Consider the following 18297-nt stretch of genomic DNA (forward strand, 5'->3'; position numbering starts at 1 on the left):
TCCACCAGGAGGCGCCAACACAAAAGTCAGAGACTTCACATGAGATTTGGACCATCTTGTGGGGGAAAAGCAGATTACTTCCTACTCGTGAGCGCCCCCTCTGGTGGGGAAACTTTTTGTCATGGATACAAACTTTTTCAGAACACCGGTAGACGGCAGCCATTACAGACGAACATGTGCTTGTTGTTTTTCCAGGAGTGGCTCGATCACACGCTAATGTCATTAGTTTGTTATCATTACTAAGGTGCAGGACTACTTTTTTTTCTTTTTTTCACATCATGTCTCCTGCCTGGATCTGTTATTATCTCGCTCTGAAGCACAGAGGAGTGTCAGAGGTGTGCTCATTTCAACTGATTTTTATGACGCGGTCTCATTTCCGGACTCAGGCATTTTGTGAATGAAGCCGATATTTCGGTTAAAATACATAAGTAAAAATATTTATCTGAGTATAGTACTACCCCCCAACTTTATGGATGATTTTATGGATTAAACTTTACCTATTACACTTGAATAAATACAGTACTTCTTAAGTACAGTCCTTTTATTTTAATGATTATGTCCTGCTGGAGTGTGACATGATTTGTTTGTGTACAAATCATGTCACAAACAGTACCAGAATTTTATATTCTTATACTTATTCAACCACAATTAAATTCATTCTATCTAGAAGCCACAGTTTATATGTATTTATGTATTATTATTATTTATGTAGTATTTATTTTTTACAAAAACAAGCTGGAATTAAAACAAGCAAAAATGAAATAAAAGTAACGACTTTCTACTTCTTGCCTTTTTTAAAAAAATGTAAGGAGTAGAAAGTACAGATAATTGTGTGAAAATGTAAGAAGTAGAAGTAAAAAGTAGGCTGAAAAATAATTACTCAAGTGAAGTACAGATACCCAAAAATTCTACTTAAGTACTACGGGTGCAACAATACATGTACCCGTATCGAACAGTGCTTTAGGCTCAATACACACTTGTATGGAACAATACAGGTTTTTAAAATTAACTTTATCTGCTTGTCTTCTGAAGATGCTCTGTGTTGAAGGATCAGTGGATCTGTGTTCGACTACTCCACCTAGGCTGCATTTTTGAGCACAGATCCACTGAGAAACTTGTTTCAGCAACATTTAATTTAAAAACTATACTTTTGAGGTTAAACAAATGTTCATAATTAATATAAATAAATTACAAGTTAAAAGGGGCATGGAAATTTATCTTTTTTTGTATCGAAAAAATATTGAACCGTGAGACTAAAGTATCGAACCGAACCAAATCGTAAATTTTCTGTATTGTTGCACCCCTATTAAGTACAGTAATAAAGTATTTGTACGTAGTTACTTTACAACTCTGCTCCAACACATACTCCAAGCACAAACAGGTCTTGCCGGACAGTTGTTTGATTTTTTGGCGGGCAATATGAATTCCTTTCCTTTAATTAATTCAACTTTTTGTATTAGAATTGCGTAATCAGACAGATGTGTAGTGACAGCTGACTACAGTACATACAGAGAACTTCTACGAATATTTGTAAACAAAGCAGCAGGAGAACTGAGGAATATGAGGATGACGCCACCTCATGAAATTCTCATGTGTGCTCAGAGTGAGTCTGTATCACAGAATTTGATCATCAGAGCGATATTTCCCTCTAATTTGCAGATAAATATTTCATTCAGCTGATGTGATTTGTGCTATAAAATCTTAACAAGCTCTGAATAACCTACAATATCAGTCGGTGGTGAAAAAACTTTAACAAGACCCAGAAAACTTGAAAAACCTCAAGCAAAGCTTCTCAATGTGACACCATAAATCATGTATTAAACCAATAAGAAGAGCTCCCAACAGCAAAGTCTCCAGTGTTCCAGAAAACACTTGGGTTCAGTCTGAGTGCACAAAGTTCTCAGTGTGACAAACTTTCAAAACCAAATAATTAAAAAGGGTTGATCATGCTGGGGCATCCTAACATGGCACAGAGGTCTCCTCTAACATGTTCAGGTTTATATTGGAGCTCCGGCTGGCTGGTTCAGGTTAATGCAGGGCTCTGAAACCTGTGGCTCCAGGGCCCATATTTACTGTATATATGACCATACGTATATATGTGGTCCCTCTGCAGCGGCTCTTTGAAGCTTTGACCAAAACTAACACGAGATTTATTCTTGTTTTTGTTCTTATTAAATATTTTATCTCTTCGTTTGAGGTTTGCACGAGGCTAAAATGATCAAAACAGCCGTTAAAAGCTAAAATGAGCAAAACATTAGCTAAATGCAGATGCGTTTGAAAAGAACAGCGTTCCTACATTTTAAGGAAAGTTAAATTTAAGACTTTTTAAGACTTTTTAATGCCAGGTGAAATTAAATTTAAGACCAGTTTAATAATAAACACAAATGACAAAAAAATACATAAATAAAATCTGTGGCAGAAACTCATGAACCAAAGTATTTTTGGTTGAAGTATTCAAATATTGCTAATAGACTGTTTTTATCTAGGGAGGCACCGATATGAAAATTTCAGCCGATATAGATATAATTATTGGTGTTATGGCCGATAACCGATATTTACCGATATTACACAAACACACAAATTATAGCATACATATACACACAAACACACTTAGGTCTTTTGTTGATACCGTAAATAAACAACCAGACCTCTGACATGACTCTACTTCAGTTATTCCTGGTTACGTAGCGTCATTTTCACTATTATGATCAAACAGATACCAATGAACCAACCATCCCCCCTCCCAAAACAGAAACACAAAAGATAAAAAAGGGGAAATCAATATCGGACGTTAATATGGGCCCAGTTTTACATATCGGACCGATACTGATATTCTAAAAAATTGACAATATCGGCCGATACCGATATCAATACAGATATATCGAGCATCCCTATTTTTATCCATACAGAAACATTATTAGCAGTCAGTTTTAAACTTTACTTAATTTCTGGAAATCCTCTAACGACCCAAAATTTGGAGTTTTAGGACCCACAGTGGGGTCTAAACCCCAATTTGCTGTACATCAAACCTTAATGTGCCTGTGACATCTATTGTACTGTAAGAAAAGTGATGCATTTTTGGCAACATTAACATATTACAAAACAAATTTCACATTGATGGACAGTTGTTGAGATATTTGCATGTAAACTAACAGGAAGTGATGTCAAAGAGGAATGTCTGCATGTGAATATTTACAAAAATAAATAAATGTTAACAATTATTTTAATATTTGAGATGAATTACAATCATCCTACTTACAAAGTTTTAACATTTTTAAGATGTTTGAAATATTGATTTAAGACATTTTAAGGCTAATTAAGGCCTTAATTTTGGATTGATGAATTCAAGGCCTTTTAAGACTTTTTAAGGATCTGCAGGAACCCTGCAGAAAAACAGAGAGAGGACACAAAGAAAGGAATTGGCAAATTCTGTTTACCCATGAATACAAGTCTTGTAAACAAAGTTAATTAAAAAAATATAAAAAAGTAAAAATATTAAAATTAAAGCAGACTTTTTCCAGTCAAGTTGGATGTTTTAAGATATTAACGGTTAAAATAGTGAAAAGTATGCAAAAGTAGTTTGATTGCAAAAATGTCCAAAAGATATATAAACAGGAAAAAATGTAATAATAAATAAGTTTTTTTTAGATATTTAAAGGAGGTGGAATTGATAAATTCCAGGTAAGATTAAAACAGCTTAACTTGAGTGAGCAAATTTTATTTTACAAGGTAACAAATTGAGGGGATCTTAGAAGGAACTGGTGGGATTTAAAGGTCAGAAAATTAAAGATTTAACAACAAGACACCAGATTAAATTAGACAAACACCCAGTCAGCTGCAGGTTAAATCATCAAACACCTTTCAGCTATATTCAGCTTGTGCAGCTAAATTTGGCGCATTTACACAATGCACTTATACTGTACTCATGTTTGTTGAACTAAAAACTGAAGCATCACACTGTCAGGAATCACACACACATAACAACAACAAAATAAAAAACCCTTTCCTCAGTTTTAAAACTGCAATAAGTGAGTAGAGACACGTCCCGTGTAACAGGAGTCTCTTTTTCTGAAGCCTTTCAGAGGACACAAAGACACCCCAGTGTAGGGAGACAATGGCACACAGCCCCACCCAGCTCAGCCAGGTAAGACCGACGCACAAGCAAACCTCCAGAGACGAGAAACACTCGCATTCAGCCCACCAAACAAAAACAACAAAGACACACCCTGCTGCTCTGTGTAACATCATAAGACCCCATTTTCATGAGTGGCTGTGAAAGGAGGGGGGGGGGGGGCACAAAGACGGATCAACTGTCCTAAAACAACAGATCTTTGACAACAAGGACTATCTGATCCAATCTGCGCTTTCCTCCGTTTTAAAAGCATTGAATTAAGAGGAGACTCACTGAGGTGTTGGATTATTCTTTTCTTTTAAATCAACACAAGAAATCTGATCAAAGTTTCTCGTTGTTCAACCTGACACAAATAATCTGTCCGAGGACACAGAATACAGAGAAACTATGTTTTTTTTCTACTGAGCAGCAAAGTAGCTACCGTATTAATTCAAGTATAATACGTAAAATTTAATCCACAAAATCATCCATAAAGTTGGGGGGTAGTACTATACTCAGATAAATATTTTTACTTATGTATTTTAACTGAAATATCGGCTTCATTCACAAAATTATTGAGTCCGGAAATGAGACCGTGTTGTAAAAAGCAGTTGAAACGAGCTCACCTCTGACACTCCTCTGTGCTTCAGAGGGAGATAATAACAGATCCAGGCAGGAGACATGATGTGAAAAAAGGGGGGGAAAGTAGTCCTGCATCTTAGTAATGATAACAAAACTAATGACATTAGCGTGTGATCGAGCCGCTCCTGGAACAACAACAACACATGTTCATCTGTAATGGCTGCCGTCTACCGGTGTTCTGAAAAAGTTTGTATCCCTGAAAAAAAGTTTCCTCACCAGAGGGGGGGGGCGCTCGTGAGTAGGAAGTAATCTGCTTTTCCCCCACAAGATGGTCCAAATCTCATGTGAAGTCTCTGACTTTTGTGTTGGCGCCTCCTGGTGGACTATGTGTAAAACACCAGAATTCATATGATGCTGCTACAGCTGATATATATTTGTAGTTAAAATACCTTTTAGTACATATGTTGTTAAAATAAAATGAACAGTCCAATGATCATTTTACTGATATGTATAAAGACTGCAAAGGCTGAAAAATCTTCAAGTCTGTATGAAATTGGAGGTAGTTTGAGGATTAATTTTTTTATGCTTTTTAAGTTCAAAAAAGGGGGGGTTGTATTATACATGAGATGGTATTAAACATGAATAAATACGGTACTTGCTGCACAAAGTTCAAAGCATGTTTCTGGTTATGTCAGTGTTTTAGACTCAAAATGAAAGCAGGAGGCTGTGGACTGCTGATCAACAAGCTACGACGAGCTGAAGTCGACTGAAACAAACCGAGCAGCTTCACTTTATTTGAAGACCGTTTCACGTAAAGTGATGATGCCGGGTGTGAAGTAAAGGCGGTTACCTTGGCGGCAGTGCGTGCAGGGTAAACAGCGGTTCATGCCGTTGGAGTGCTCCGTGTAGGTCTGTCCGTGCTCGCAGGGCACACACGTTCCCTGCTCCTGGTCTGTTTCACAGGGCTTCTGCACGAAGGTTCCTGCGTCAAACAAAACCCAGAGCAATGATAAACACATGCACACCTCACAGACTGTCCTGACAGCTGTAGCCTCATTAATGTCGCAGGTTTTCTGCAGGTCTAACACGGATTACAGCTGTGAACTGATGGGATTACAGCAGGTAGTTTAAGGCTGGTTTTCTGAGTGTTTATTTGTGAAGGTTTCGTTTTTAAAAACGTCTTTTTTTTCCACGGTGTCTCCATTTCATGGAAGTAGTTTCATTAAAGCACACACAGATCTGACCTACTTCACTGCCTGATTATCTCCCTTATCTCTGATCAGTTCAAGCATGTTGTGAGGACAAACCACTTGATTCTCATGTGTTCTCTGGATTTATCTGATGTACAAATAGAATAATAAAAAGACTGGGGTTGGATGTTACACGGGACAAAAACATCTTTGGTTGAACTCGAACTGACCAAAAACTTTTAAGTCGGTGGCAACAACTAAAGGGACATTTAAGTGGGACGGATGAGAGAGGGAAAGATCAGCTAAAAATAAAATATTACTTTGAAAGAAAATCTGTCCAGCCTGTGGCTAAAAGCCACAAGAAATTAATGCATGCAATTTAATTCAAATGTCAGTGGACAAAGTTAGCAGTTTTCTAGGGATCATTTACGAACCAAAGAGCCTGTTGTTTCCTTTTAAGAAACAAACAAAAACAAATCAACAAACCTGACTTGATGAATTACAGCAGGGCATTTCTTAGAACGGAGAGGTGAATGAAATAACCCAATGAGTCACAGCAGAGCGCAGTAATTACATCAGGACTTAATTATATTGTGAGCTCAGAGAAAAACGTGAAACTCCTTATTACATTATGAACATGATTAATTAAAACGTTTGCTTTGAGCGGCTCGGGAGTAAAAAAATGACTTTAAATCCTGCACTTCTCCCTGTTTTTCCTCTGGGTTTGCGTTGGGCTCCTGGCCGTCCCCCAGTGTTTCCAGACGTGACGAGCGAGGACAGCGCCTTCCAAACCCAGGCTTCCTGCAGTCTGTTTTGAAATTCCAAACCTCTCCAGACTCAACATTTGAACGTTTTCTGTTCATTTGAAGTCTTATTAGACATAAAAAAATGTCTGAACGTAGGGAAACTTTCTGGGTTTGGACAGATTTGCTGTTTGATGATCTGTCTGTTTTAGTCAAATTAGTTTTATTTTCCTCCTCTCTAAGAGGTTTTGTTTTTATTTACTTTACATACTACAAAAGATACGATTATTTATCCTTTACTGATGAAACTGCCAAAACTATTTTTAATCACAGAACTCCTTTCTTGCAAATGTGCAAATCTAAAAACACATAAAAGATTTAAGCCTCTAAGTCAGTTAAACAGTTTTAGTTTTCCATGCAGTACATTTAGAATATCAGGAGTTTCAGTTTGCAAAAACTGCTGAACCAAAAATGCAAATAGTTGTTTTTGTGTTCCTCTTTTAGAAATATATTTTTTTTAAATGCACTTGGTAAGAAAAATCTGAAAACTGATGTTTTTCATGCCTCGTTTTCCTCACATACTTATCCCAACTTGAAAATTACTAAAATTCCAAACTTTTGCTAAAGATGTGCAGGAACTCTTCAAGAGTTCTGAGGGTAAATATTATAATTTACATTCTCAGCTTTTAAGGTGATGAACACACACAGTTCTGATATTTCTAAACTGTTTAAAACATTGAAATATTGGTTTTAATTTGACATTTTTTAAATTTCTGCTCATTTAATTGATTTTATTTCCTTAAAGTGCAAAACATTCACTGTTGAACTGTGCTATACGAATAAAGCTGACTTCTACAGTTTCTGTCATGTAGTTTGGAATAACTGGATAACTGAGAATGATTAATAACTTCTACATATTAAAATTAAGATTATTTCTGAAGGAAGGCTGAAGGGTCAAGATGCATAAAGATTATTATTAGTAAATATATTTGATGAAGGAAAGGCACAGATTTAAGATTTTTTTCTTCTTTCTGCTGCCTTTTATTTAATTTTATTAGTTTTTTTGTTTTTGTTTGTATTTTATTTTATTGTATTTTTATTTTGTATTTTATTTTTATTTTATTTTATTTTTAATGAAATGAAATGAATAAATGAAATGAATGAATGAATGAATGAAGGGTCAAATTGGCATTTAACAAGCTTTTTCCATATAATTTGGGACTTTCTTTTGTGATAATCTAAGCTGATAAATAGCCATAATTTTCCTGTATAAACTGTGGAATAGGTAACGACACCTTCCTAAAATAATCACCAACGTGTCAGGAATTCAACTAGATCTGTTACAAAAGGACAACTGATATTACCAACTTTTAAAAACTGTTACGGCCAGAGGTCTTTCTTCTATGTTTATACTAAAGCATGGAATGACATTCCTCAAAACATAAAGTCCATTTCAAAACTACAGCCCTTTAAGAAGAATCTTGTCTGCCATCTGCTGGACACTTTTTGTTGTGCTCATATTTAGACGTCCTATTTTGCAAATGCTGCCTTTTTGAAATTTGGTATGCTTGTTTGTCTTTGTGTCTATGGTGTATAATGATGTGATTGTGATGCTGTAATTCTGAGTGTTTTATGTGCTGCAGAACAGGAACTTGCTGTAAAAAAGCAATTATGCTGAGTCAGGCTTGATTTTTAATAATCTTTCCTGTTAAATAAAATAAATCAAATCAAATCAATCTAAAAAGAAGTCGTATGGTAAACCTTTGGTTAAGTTTTTTTGTCTTTACCAAAAAACTTAAAAAAAAATTCAGGTGTGATTATTTTAGGAATGTCTCATGTGGGAATAAAAAACATTAGAAAACACTTTGAAAAAGTTGGTAAGCGACATCAACAAACTTTTCAAAACATTCTGTGGTAAAATTTCCATTAATACCCAAACCTAAAGTGTATTCAAAATATCAGCTCAATCATGTAAAGTCTACGTTTCTGTGAAATATTGAAGCCCTGAATGTTGTTAGGGTTAGGGTTACTGTGAAATATGACTGAGCTACAGAGCTCCAAAGTGGGAAAGGTTTTCTCATCTGTTTCACAACAATAACCGTGTTTCCATCAAGGCTTTTTGATGCGCATTTAGAAGTGTCGCATTAAAAATGCGAAAAAAAGTCAGATGGAAACAGCAAAATTCGAAAAAAAAAATTCTCAATTCGCTAAAAAGTTTTTACGCTCGCTTGAGGTGGTTTTTGGATGATTCACAAAGTAGTTAATGCGCAAAACGGGAGATGGAAACACGTTTGCCGAATAAATTCTGACGTAGCGCATATTTACCTCACATGACGTTCAGCTGTTTCCGTTTTCCTGCCTCGTCCTGGATGTTATCATAAACGTGCAAAAATATTGCGTTTATTTCCCTACGTCTCCTGGCAGCGTTAAACATAGCCTGTAGCTGAATAGATAGAATAATTACAACTTGCCCAATAGCAAGGCATTCACGAAAAAAATCGCTCCATTGTCCCGAGATGATTAGCCTCTGCTAGTTAGCAAGTTTCACTTCCTGTTTACTACCGCAAAGCTTGTCGCCGACGTCTGACGTAATCACGCGTTGTGTAGCCTTGTTTATTCGCATCAAACAGTCGAGAGGGAAACTAGATGGAAACAGTCTAGATTCAAAATTTTTATTTATTTAATTTTTTGCAAATTTTGAAAAGTTCGATAGGAATTCACTCTACAACTGGTTGGAAACAGGATAAATACCATTATTTATGACAGAGTCAAGATTTTGCATAAAGTTTGTTCAGGTCATACTGCTACCAAAACTCAGGACACACTCCTGATCGAGCTGCACATTGACATATATAACTGATATACGTACTACAGTAAATTTTATAAATGTTTGTTATATTGAAACTTGAAACAAGACACTAACATTAAGCTGCTTGAAAAGAACAGAAAAGTGTGTGACAAATGATTATTCAGCTGTTTCTCTGCAAGTTTAAGAGCTCAAACATTAGTTTCAGTTAGAAACTAAAGTTACTGTTATAAAAGGGATTAAACTGCTGCCAAAAACTCAATAAAAAAAATACTGTTTTCTTATAAAACTCCAAAAACTGGATGAAAAGCACCAAGCTGAACTGAATCTCATCTGACACATTTACATGCTGTGTGGAGGCTCATTAACAGAAACTGTCTTGGCCAAATTAAATTTATAGCCAGCAATAAAACTTAATCTTATGAAATTTCTAAAACAATCTGAATTAACTCATGATTTTAGATCCGTTCACATTTTGGCTCAAACTGGCCCCTAAGGTTCTGGCTGCAGCAGAGGATAAAAGAGGAAATGACTCATTTCTGTGTTTTTTAGACGAGAAACGCTGGAACCGTGTCCGGCTCGTTCCCATCCTTACCAGCCTGGCAGTTGAGGCAGCAGAGCCCCTGATGGTGGTACTGCTCGTTCTCCAGGCAGATCCGGTGGAATCTGAGCACCGTGATGTTCTTGGAATCCTCGCCAGACCACTGAGACGCCGGCGGTTCTGCTGCGTGACAAACGGGCCCGACGAGGAGCACTGCCACGAACACCTGCATCATCAAGGACAGGGAGACCATAAAAAAAAGAAAGAGAGAGAGGGAGGAAAACAAAATGAGCTTTGATTTCTCTTCGGGTTGTGTTCACAACATATAGAGTCACTCAGTGGAACGGCTGAGATGAAGGACGGTAAAGGAGGGAGCGTATCTTCATAAGGAACGTTGTGTAAGCAATCTCTGACTTAATGTGAACCATCTGATCGGAACATCTGCTGTGGGGAAGCAATTAAAGAAACCACGCAGCCCCTCACAACTACAAGCAACATGATAGTGTGTGTGCAGAACATGGACATATACACCAACGTACACACAGTGAGCGCAGCGTGCAAACAAATTTAATTATGATGATCTACTTCTCCTGGTTTCTGCTTCCTCCGCTGTGGGACAAACGGAGAGCTTGATAAGACCAACTGATGGTCGTATCTAGGGCTGCAGCTAACGATTAATCTATCGATTATTCTGACGATTAATCGAGTAATCGGATATAAAAAATTGTCATGCTCTGCAGTAATTATTTAATCTTGTTTTATGAGAAATACAATTATTTAATATTGTGGTGGGGTAATATACACCTGCTGATGACCCTGCTACAATCAAAGTAAAATTACACCAGTTGTATTAATTAATGCATTTTAAACTCCATTTGTTTGTATTTATGTATGTAAGGTTTGAGGAGGCATTAATTAAAAACACTCTGTCATTTAATCATTTTTAACCATCATAGAAAAATCTAAATGCTTAAATTTATTGTTATTGTTTATTTATTTTTTTTTGGGGGGGGGGGGTAGAAATTTAGCAAGTAAAATGGGTAGTATAAACATTTGGGTATTGCAATTTAGTTTTGTAGCATTCTCTTGTTAATTGTAACAAAAAATTCACAATTTTTAAGACTGTTATTAGGTTGGTGCAGGGCTCCCATTAAGGCAATAGGAATCTGACCGTAGTAATGAAGGCTAAAATCATAAAAAGCAGCAGCAAATAATTAAAGAAATCCAACTATCTTCTATAAATACTTTTAAACTTGAAATATTTACTCCAAGTATCTCATTTAAACTAAGATAAAAACATATCAACGAAGATGTTTCAGCTCAGGCTGTCGATCTGTTGCTGTGCTTTTATTTTTATCTGACAAACTTACAGTAAGTCTTGTTTTTAATCACACAACTTACACACTGTTTAATAAAACCCTGCCATCATGATTAGTCAGCACAAATAACGTTTGCTTAAATATACCTCCTCCTTATACATCTGTAACCTGACAGATTATCACAGATTTAGGTAACCGTATTTTGCAAAGTGAACGATACCTGTTGTTAAAGGGATCCACGATTAGTTGTAACATTAGACTTTATTTGATAAACATTTATTTTAACTGTAAAATAAGATTGTAAAAATACTGTAGGCTGTTTAGTTTTGTAAATTTTTAAAATATATTTTAACATGGACGGAGCAATTTTATTTCCACACAAAGCATTCTGGGTAAATGATGACGTGGATAGGTCCTCAGTGCGAGGCTGCTAGCGAGCTATATCCACCCTGAAGGTTAATCTTGGACAATATCTGATGATCGACTCTTTTAAATGAAACCAGAGAGCGTTGACAGAGAGGAGAAGGTAGAAATGACTCAGCCTGGAACTGAAAATATGGATGGAGGACAACAGAGCTGCTTCATGGAAGAACAACCTCAGCTTAGCCTGTTAGCTTTTGCACTAGCGCCCATGCTATATTGCCTGATATGTGTTAGCTCGGCGCTAGCTTGACAAACAAGCTAAACTGAGGTCCTCCATCCATATTTTCAGTTGCAGACAGAGTCATTTTTGTGTTCCCCTCTCTGTCATGTGGATGGAGGACCTCAGTGACGAGAGGAAAATGTGTAGCGCTGAGCTAATGTATATATATGGTGATAGCGTCAGGGCTAATGCTAAAGCTAACACGCTAAGCTGAGGTTCTTCTTCCATGAAGCAGCTCTGTTGTCCTCCATCCATATTTTCAGTTCCAGGCTGAGTCATTTCTACCTTCTCCTCTCTGTCAACGCTCTCTGGTTTCATTTAAAAGAGTCGATCATCAGATATTGTCCAAGATTAACCTTCAGGGTGGATATAGCTCACTAGCAGCCTCGCACCGATGACCTAGTTGATGTCATCGTTTACCCAGAATGCTTTGCGTGTAAATAAAATGGCCCCGTCCGTGTAATATATTTTTAAACTTTTAGTTTAAAAATGATAAAAACTAAACAGCCTACAGTATTTTTACAGTATTTATTTTACAGTTAAAGTATATGTTTATCATATAAAATCTAATGTTACAACCAATCGGGGATCCCTTTAACTCCGGACATGTTCGTTACACGCAGCAGTGTTTTTGTTCCGGGGCACAAACATCGCGGATGTGAAGCGTACTGCACGTTGTCGTCTTTTCTGTTTAGTTTTAAACGTTCCTATACTTTTTTTTAATTCGTCGTCTTTTGGGCGCTTCGTTTCGGCACTCTTCGTCTTCTTCTGAAGCTAAATATAGCGCTTAGCAAGCATACACGCGTGACGCTTCGACAGCTAACTGTTAGCGGAAGCGGTAACATAGTAGCATTGGGTGTAACACAAAAAACATGTAAACGTGTATTTTTTACGAAGCTTGGAGGCAGATAAATTTGCCTGGAGGATTTTTTGTAATCGAATTACTTAGTGCTGGGAGGTATACCGTTTTGTACCGAAAACCGGTTTTTATTTTTGTTATGATATGACTTTTCTGAATACCGGTGTAAATAGCCTGAACACGTGCGCAACGTTTCGTCGTGGCCGCTGTTTCCCTGAGGACATGTTTCCTCGCAGCACCACTAAGCGCATTAGCATGCTAACGTTATTGTTGGAACAACTGGCGGCGGGTGGTGTGTTTCAGTGGCTTATATGGTCTGACGTAAAAAAAAAAAGTGTTTTCACCATCGCTGAATATCGCTGAATAGTAAACAACTCTTCAGTGACGTGCACGGTTAGATTTAATGTGCTTCGTTATATTGGAGATGCTATTGCATGGAGAATCTAGCGTGCTTTTATTGTGAAAAGCCCGGGGGTAAGTAGTTTCGTAATGTAGTGGAGTTGACTGGTGTGCAAGGTGAGTCGTCCCTTTAAGTTTTATTAACACACAACGATAGACCAGATAATGATTTTTCTCAACCCTTCACGATCTGACCTACAGTAAATGCATGATTACTGTCTACAACCAGACAAAGAAGAAAAGACGTACACAAGGAGGGAAACAGTGATACAGAGGTACAGTAAAAGAAAAAAGTCAATAAGCAAAGAATGTACATTTTATTATCAGCTGAGCTGTGACGAAAAAAATACTGTCAAATATCATGAAACCGGTGTAATTGTTGAAAATACCGTGATAAAAAATTTGGGTCATACCGCCCAGCCCTAGAATTACTCGAATTATTCGAGGAATGGTTTCAGCCCTGGTCGTATCAGATGAGATCCCAGAAACCCATTCATGTGACAGATAATAACAGGCCTGTGTAGGTGGGGTACGGAGGAGAATACAGCCGAACACTTTAGTGTGGCCCCCAGGCGATGGTGTTTATTCACACGCTTTTCACCATGTCAACGTGAGAAGGCTCCATTCACTGGCAAACAACACACTTTAGTGCGTCTACTTCAAATGACCCACATTCTTTAGCCCGGGCCCTTTGAATGCCGTGACACACGAAACCAGCACGGAGCGTCGAAAACGCAACAGGACACCTCCCTGGGTAAACGAGAGCCCTAGATTCAGAGGTTTTGCATCTCTTGTGCACCAGCAACCCCCCCCCTGACAACCTCCACTAAAGTGTTCAGAGAAAGTAGGGCCTGATTTAAAAAACAAAGATGAGAAACACGAGACAACAAGCTGAAGATGAGAGACGAGTTTAAAAAGAGTGTGTGGGAGAATACGAGGAATAAAGAGTGAGAAGGATGGACGTGTTGAAGAAGAGACTCCTGACACCAGACTGGGGTCTCTGGAGGGACGCCATGCCTTGTTGTTTAAAACATTCCCTCTGCCTTTTCCCTTCTTCCTCTCCCTCTAACGTCAGACTTTCCAAAAGAGACGACCAGCGGAGCAGTCACAATCACACCATTTAGATCTATCCAAACATTCTGGGGAGGGGGAGTGGGGGGGGGCAGCAGAGAGAAGGGAAGGGGAGGCAGATGAAATGAGAGGGGAGACTAACAGCTTGCACGACACAGGGTGAGCTTTTACTTCACAACTCTGTGTGAGAGAGCGGCTGGATGGTGGCGGTGGGGGTGGGGGTGCAGCAAGGCATGGAGTTTGGAAAAGTAGCAGGGCGTGTGAAACGTAGAGAGAGAAAAATCAGCAGAGAGGCACATGTGGAAAGAAAGAGACAAGTGTAAAAAAATGTGGCAGCACTAAAAGGTACTTCTACTGCCCCGAAAATCTATAAATGTTTGGGCCGTGCCAAAAAAGGTAAAAGCTGGGAGGTTCACAGAAACCTCTATAATGTGAGCTTTGTGAAGTCCACCACAGCCCCTAATGTGCTGAAGTTCAACATAAAGTTTTGTGGCTTAATAATAAATGTTACACTGAACCAACTGTATACCACGGTGTCTGTGAAATCTAAAACACAATGGGCCTCATGCAGGAACATGTTCCCATTCTTATCCTAAATTTCTCTTACTTTTGTTCGTACAAAGGGTTCGTACGAACATGTCACGTCAGATTCAACAAACTCTTCTATCTTCAGGAAAAGTGTGTAAATGAGCTGCGTAAATTCCATCTGTTCGTATCCAGCTGCTCGTGTACAAGGAGAGGAGATTAGCATAATTACCACCCCAAAAACACCATATAAGGCTGTTTCCTGCCTCAGATATCAGGAAGTGTTCATTCATGAAAATGACAGCGAAAACTAAAAAGAAGAACTTTACGAGTTCAGAGATTGAAGTCCGTCTGTCAGAGATCCAGAAAAGAAAATCTGTCATCTTTAGCAGGTCAGCTGTGGAATAAAAAGAGCTGCTAAATGTATAAACTGTGTTAAATCAAACCCGCCCCCCCCACCACCACCCCCGGCGCGGTCAGAAGTGGTCTCAGTAGCGGTTCTGAAATAAGCATTTTAAAATGTTTTCAAAATAAGTCTGGCACTTTGGAGAAAACCCAGGACTCGCTGGAGGGATTATGTATCCCCTCTGGCCTGGGAACGTCTCAGAGTCCCCCAGGACGAGCTGGAAGGTGTCGCTGGGGAGAGCGGGGTCTCCTGCTGCTGCCCCCACGACCCGATCCCGGACACGTGGCGGAAAACGGACGGACGGACAATTTTTATTGTTAGTCTAAATTATTACATTTAAAATTATAACTCTAATACAAGCAGAATAGCCTATTGCAGTGGTTCCCAAACTTTTTATCTTCTGACCCACAAAATATCCATGGCAAAAACTTGTCACCCCAAATATTACTGGTGTGAGTACACAAACTTCATTAATAACCCTAAAAACACAGGCTTTCTGACAATCTAAACAGCTTACAAGTATAAATACTTTATTTATGCTTATTTTGTGTTTTTGTAATAATTTTAGGAAAACTATTACATCAGCAATTATTTTATTACCCTTTAAATTGATTTCTGGAGATTATCCAAGGTGCTTCATGACCCATAATTGGGTCCCAAGCCCAACTTTGGGAACCAAAGTGCAGTGGTTCCCAAACTTTTCAGCTTTTGACCCACATAATAACAATAGCAGAGACCTGAGCCCCCAACTATTTTTGGATGATAAACATTTGTATCAGGTCAACTAAACATGGGCATAGTAACAATATTTTATACTACATTTCTCCATTTTAAATATACTAACCTCACTCCTTTGTAACAACTAAGGCAAAAATGTAATTAATTCAGAAAATCTTTTCAGGACCCCACCTTGATGTTTCAGGACCCCACTTTGGGTCCCGACCCCAACTTTGGGAAACACTGGCCTATTGTCAACATAATCATGGAGTGTAATTTATTTCAACTCAAAATATCTTCAAACTAACAAAATATAAAGTTATTAGGGAGGAAAACCCGTCTGGATAACAGCAGACTGACTCCTCGTAAAATATACGACAGGTCTGGACCACTCSTGAATTTTGTTCGTATCTGAAAAAAATCGTAGAATACGAAAACATTGGTGAATGCCACAAATTCTCCTAAATCACTCGTACGCACAACTTAAGAACAAATCTCTGCGTACGAACGGTTCTTGCATGAGGCCCATTGATTCTACAAAACACAAAAACCAATAAGGACAAGGAGCTGACTTGAAGTTTTATAATGTTTTCTGATTTCTAGGGAAGATTTTGAATCAATCATCAAATAAAAAAATCTGATTGTTATTATTGTAGATGTTTACAGTCAAGTTCTGTGGGTCGTCAGAGCTGTGCTTTTTGTCCTTTTAGTTACTGTAGCTTCCTTTAGTAGAAACATGTTTTAAAACTGTATTTTTTTAATCCATTTATATTTTCATTGCTGAATCGTTAATATGTCTGCAAATAATCTTAACATGAGTGTCTCGGACATGATTGTGTCAACCCTTTTTACGTTGATTTAAAAAAAAATTAATTTCGAAGGTGTGGTGGCTTTTATTTAGCCGTGGCGGTGCGCCACGATCAGTAGGGGAAACCCTGGATTCAATAGAAATGAAATGAAATAATCCTTTAATAATCTCACGACAGCTGTCTGAATTAGAATGTGGCTGAAGATTTCTTTGTCTAAATTTTATTGTTTGTAGTTTGTGTTTTTTGTTTCACAGACAAAGTGTCTGATTTGAATAAAAACTGTTAATCTTATAGGTTTTCATTTGTGACCAGTTTTAGAAATGTTATTTTCTGTGTGGTGAAAATTAGATGTTAAGAGTCATTTTCCAAAAATGAGACATTTCTTGTTTTGTTTTCTGACTGGTTGTTCCCTATAACTGTTTTTAAATAATAATAAACAGAGCTCCAGTCATTTCTACAAAGAACAAAACCAGAGAGACCACATCAGAAATTCAAAACAAATAGTTTTTGTACCAATCGATGCGTGTTCTGTTGATCAATATCTATAAATATAATAACATATGAAAGAAGCAAATAATTACAGCCATTACGCTGCAATTAATAATTCAATAATTAATAATCAAATTGTTTTTATGGTGTTTCATGACTGTTTTAAAGTGTTATTTGTTACACTGAGCTATAAAAGAAATACAACCACAGGCTCACTTTAAAAACCAAAATCTGCTAAACTACATGAAAAACACAACGGCATAAAGCCACTGTGTACACAAACACTTCAGCTGCCATGAAGTGACTAACTTTACCTCTTTAACCAGTGAGGAAGAAGACCAGAGTGACCGTAACCTCAGTGAGGAAAGCTTTTCAAACCCACAATCCCTGGAAAGTCTCCAACATGAGCTGAAGTGGCTCAGTCCACTTCAGTCTCCTCTATCCTCTGCACAATGACTGAGCTCTGCTGCACATTATTTCACACAACACAGTCCTATTGTCGTACAGTCCGTGTCTATGATAAGTTTGTGCAATGCTTTTGTGGCTGCGAGTTAAACTAATAAACGGTTGAATAAAAAATAATGAGGGACTTTCTGTGTATCTGACAGCAGTAGCACTCCTCCACTTCCTCTGAACACCCTGGGTTCTTCCAAATTGCCTTGGCACAATCTCTACAAATGCCATGTACACTGAGAACGCATTTGTGAGTGAATGACAGGATATCCTTTCAGACGACACAGGTCATCAATGGGCCATTTACAGGGCTGTGATCGCTCCATATCTCCTAACAGTTGGGGGAAAAAGCAGAATATTCTTCATTTCATATTGGACAAATGATTTTATTATTAAGCCGACTGGTGAGCGATGACATGATGCTACTTATCACATCTATACCAGGGGTTCTTAACCTTTTTGACCTCGGGGCCCAATTTGTTGAACATAAAAAGGCACGAGGCCCAGTCAGACATTACTAATGTATGGATCAAAATGATAATTATTAACCTGCCCAAAACAACTATTTGAACAAATAAAGGTCAGTCAATAGACCACTCAGGCTTATCAGCACAAATATATATATATATATATA

General features: G+C 37.7%; 1 protein-coding gene across 1 annotated transcript in view; it reads right to left on the bottom strand.

Moving 5' to 3' along the window:
• Window positions 1–18297, bottom strand: part of tnfrsfa (tumor necrosis factor receptor superfamily, member a) — a 52629-nt gene that overhangs the window by 12339 nt on the left and 21993 nt on the right. The window contains exons 2-3 of the mRNA XM_014001789.1: window positions 10028–10199; window positions 5544–5675 (exon numbers count right to left, since the gene is read on the bottom strand). Of these exons, the coding sequence (XP_013857243.1) occupies window positions 5544–5675; window positions 10028–10199 (304 nt within the window). The remainder of the gene's footprint in view (window positions 1–5543; window positions 5676–10027; window positions 10200–18297) is intronic.

The sequence above is a fragment of the Austrofundulus limnaeus genome, unplaced genomic scaffold (genome assembly GCF_001266775.1).
Source record: "Austrofundulus limnaeus strain Quisiro unplaced genomic scaffold, Austrofundulus_limnaeus-1.0 Scaffold10, whole genome shotgun sequence".
Taxonomy (NCBI): Eukaryota; Metazoa; Chordata; class Actinopteri; order Cyprinodontiformes; family Rivulidae; genus Austrofundulus; species Austrofundulus limnaeus.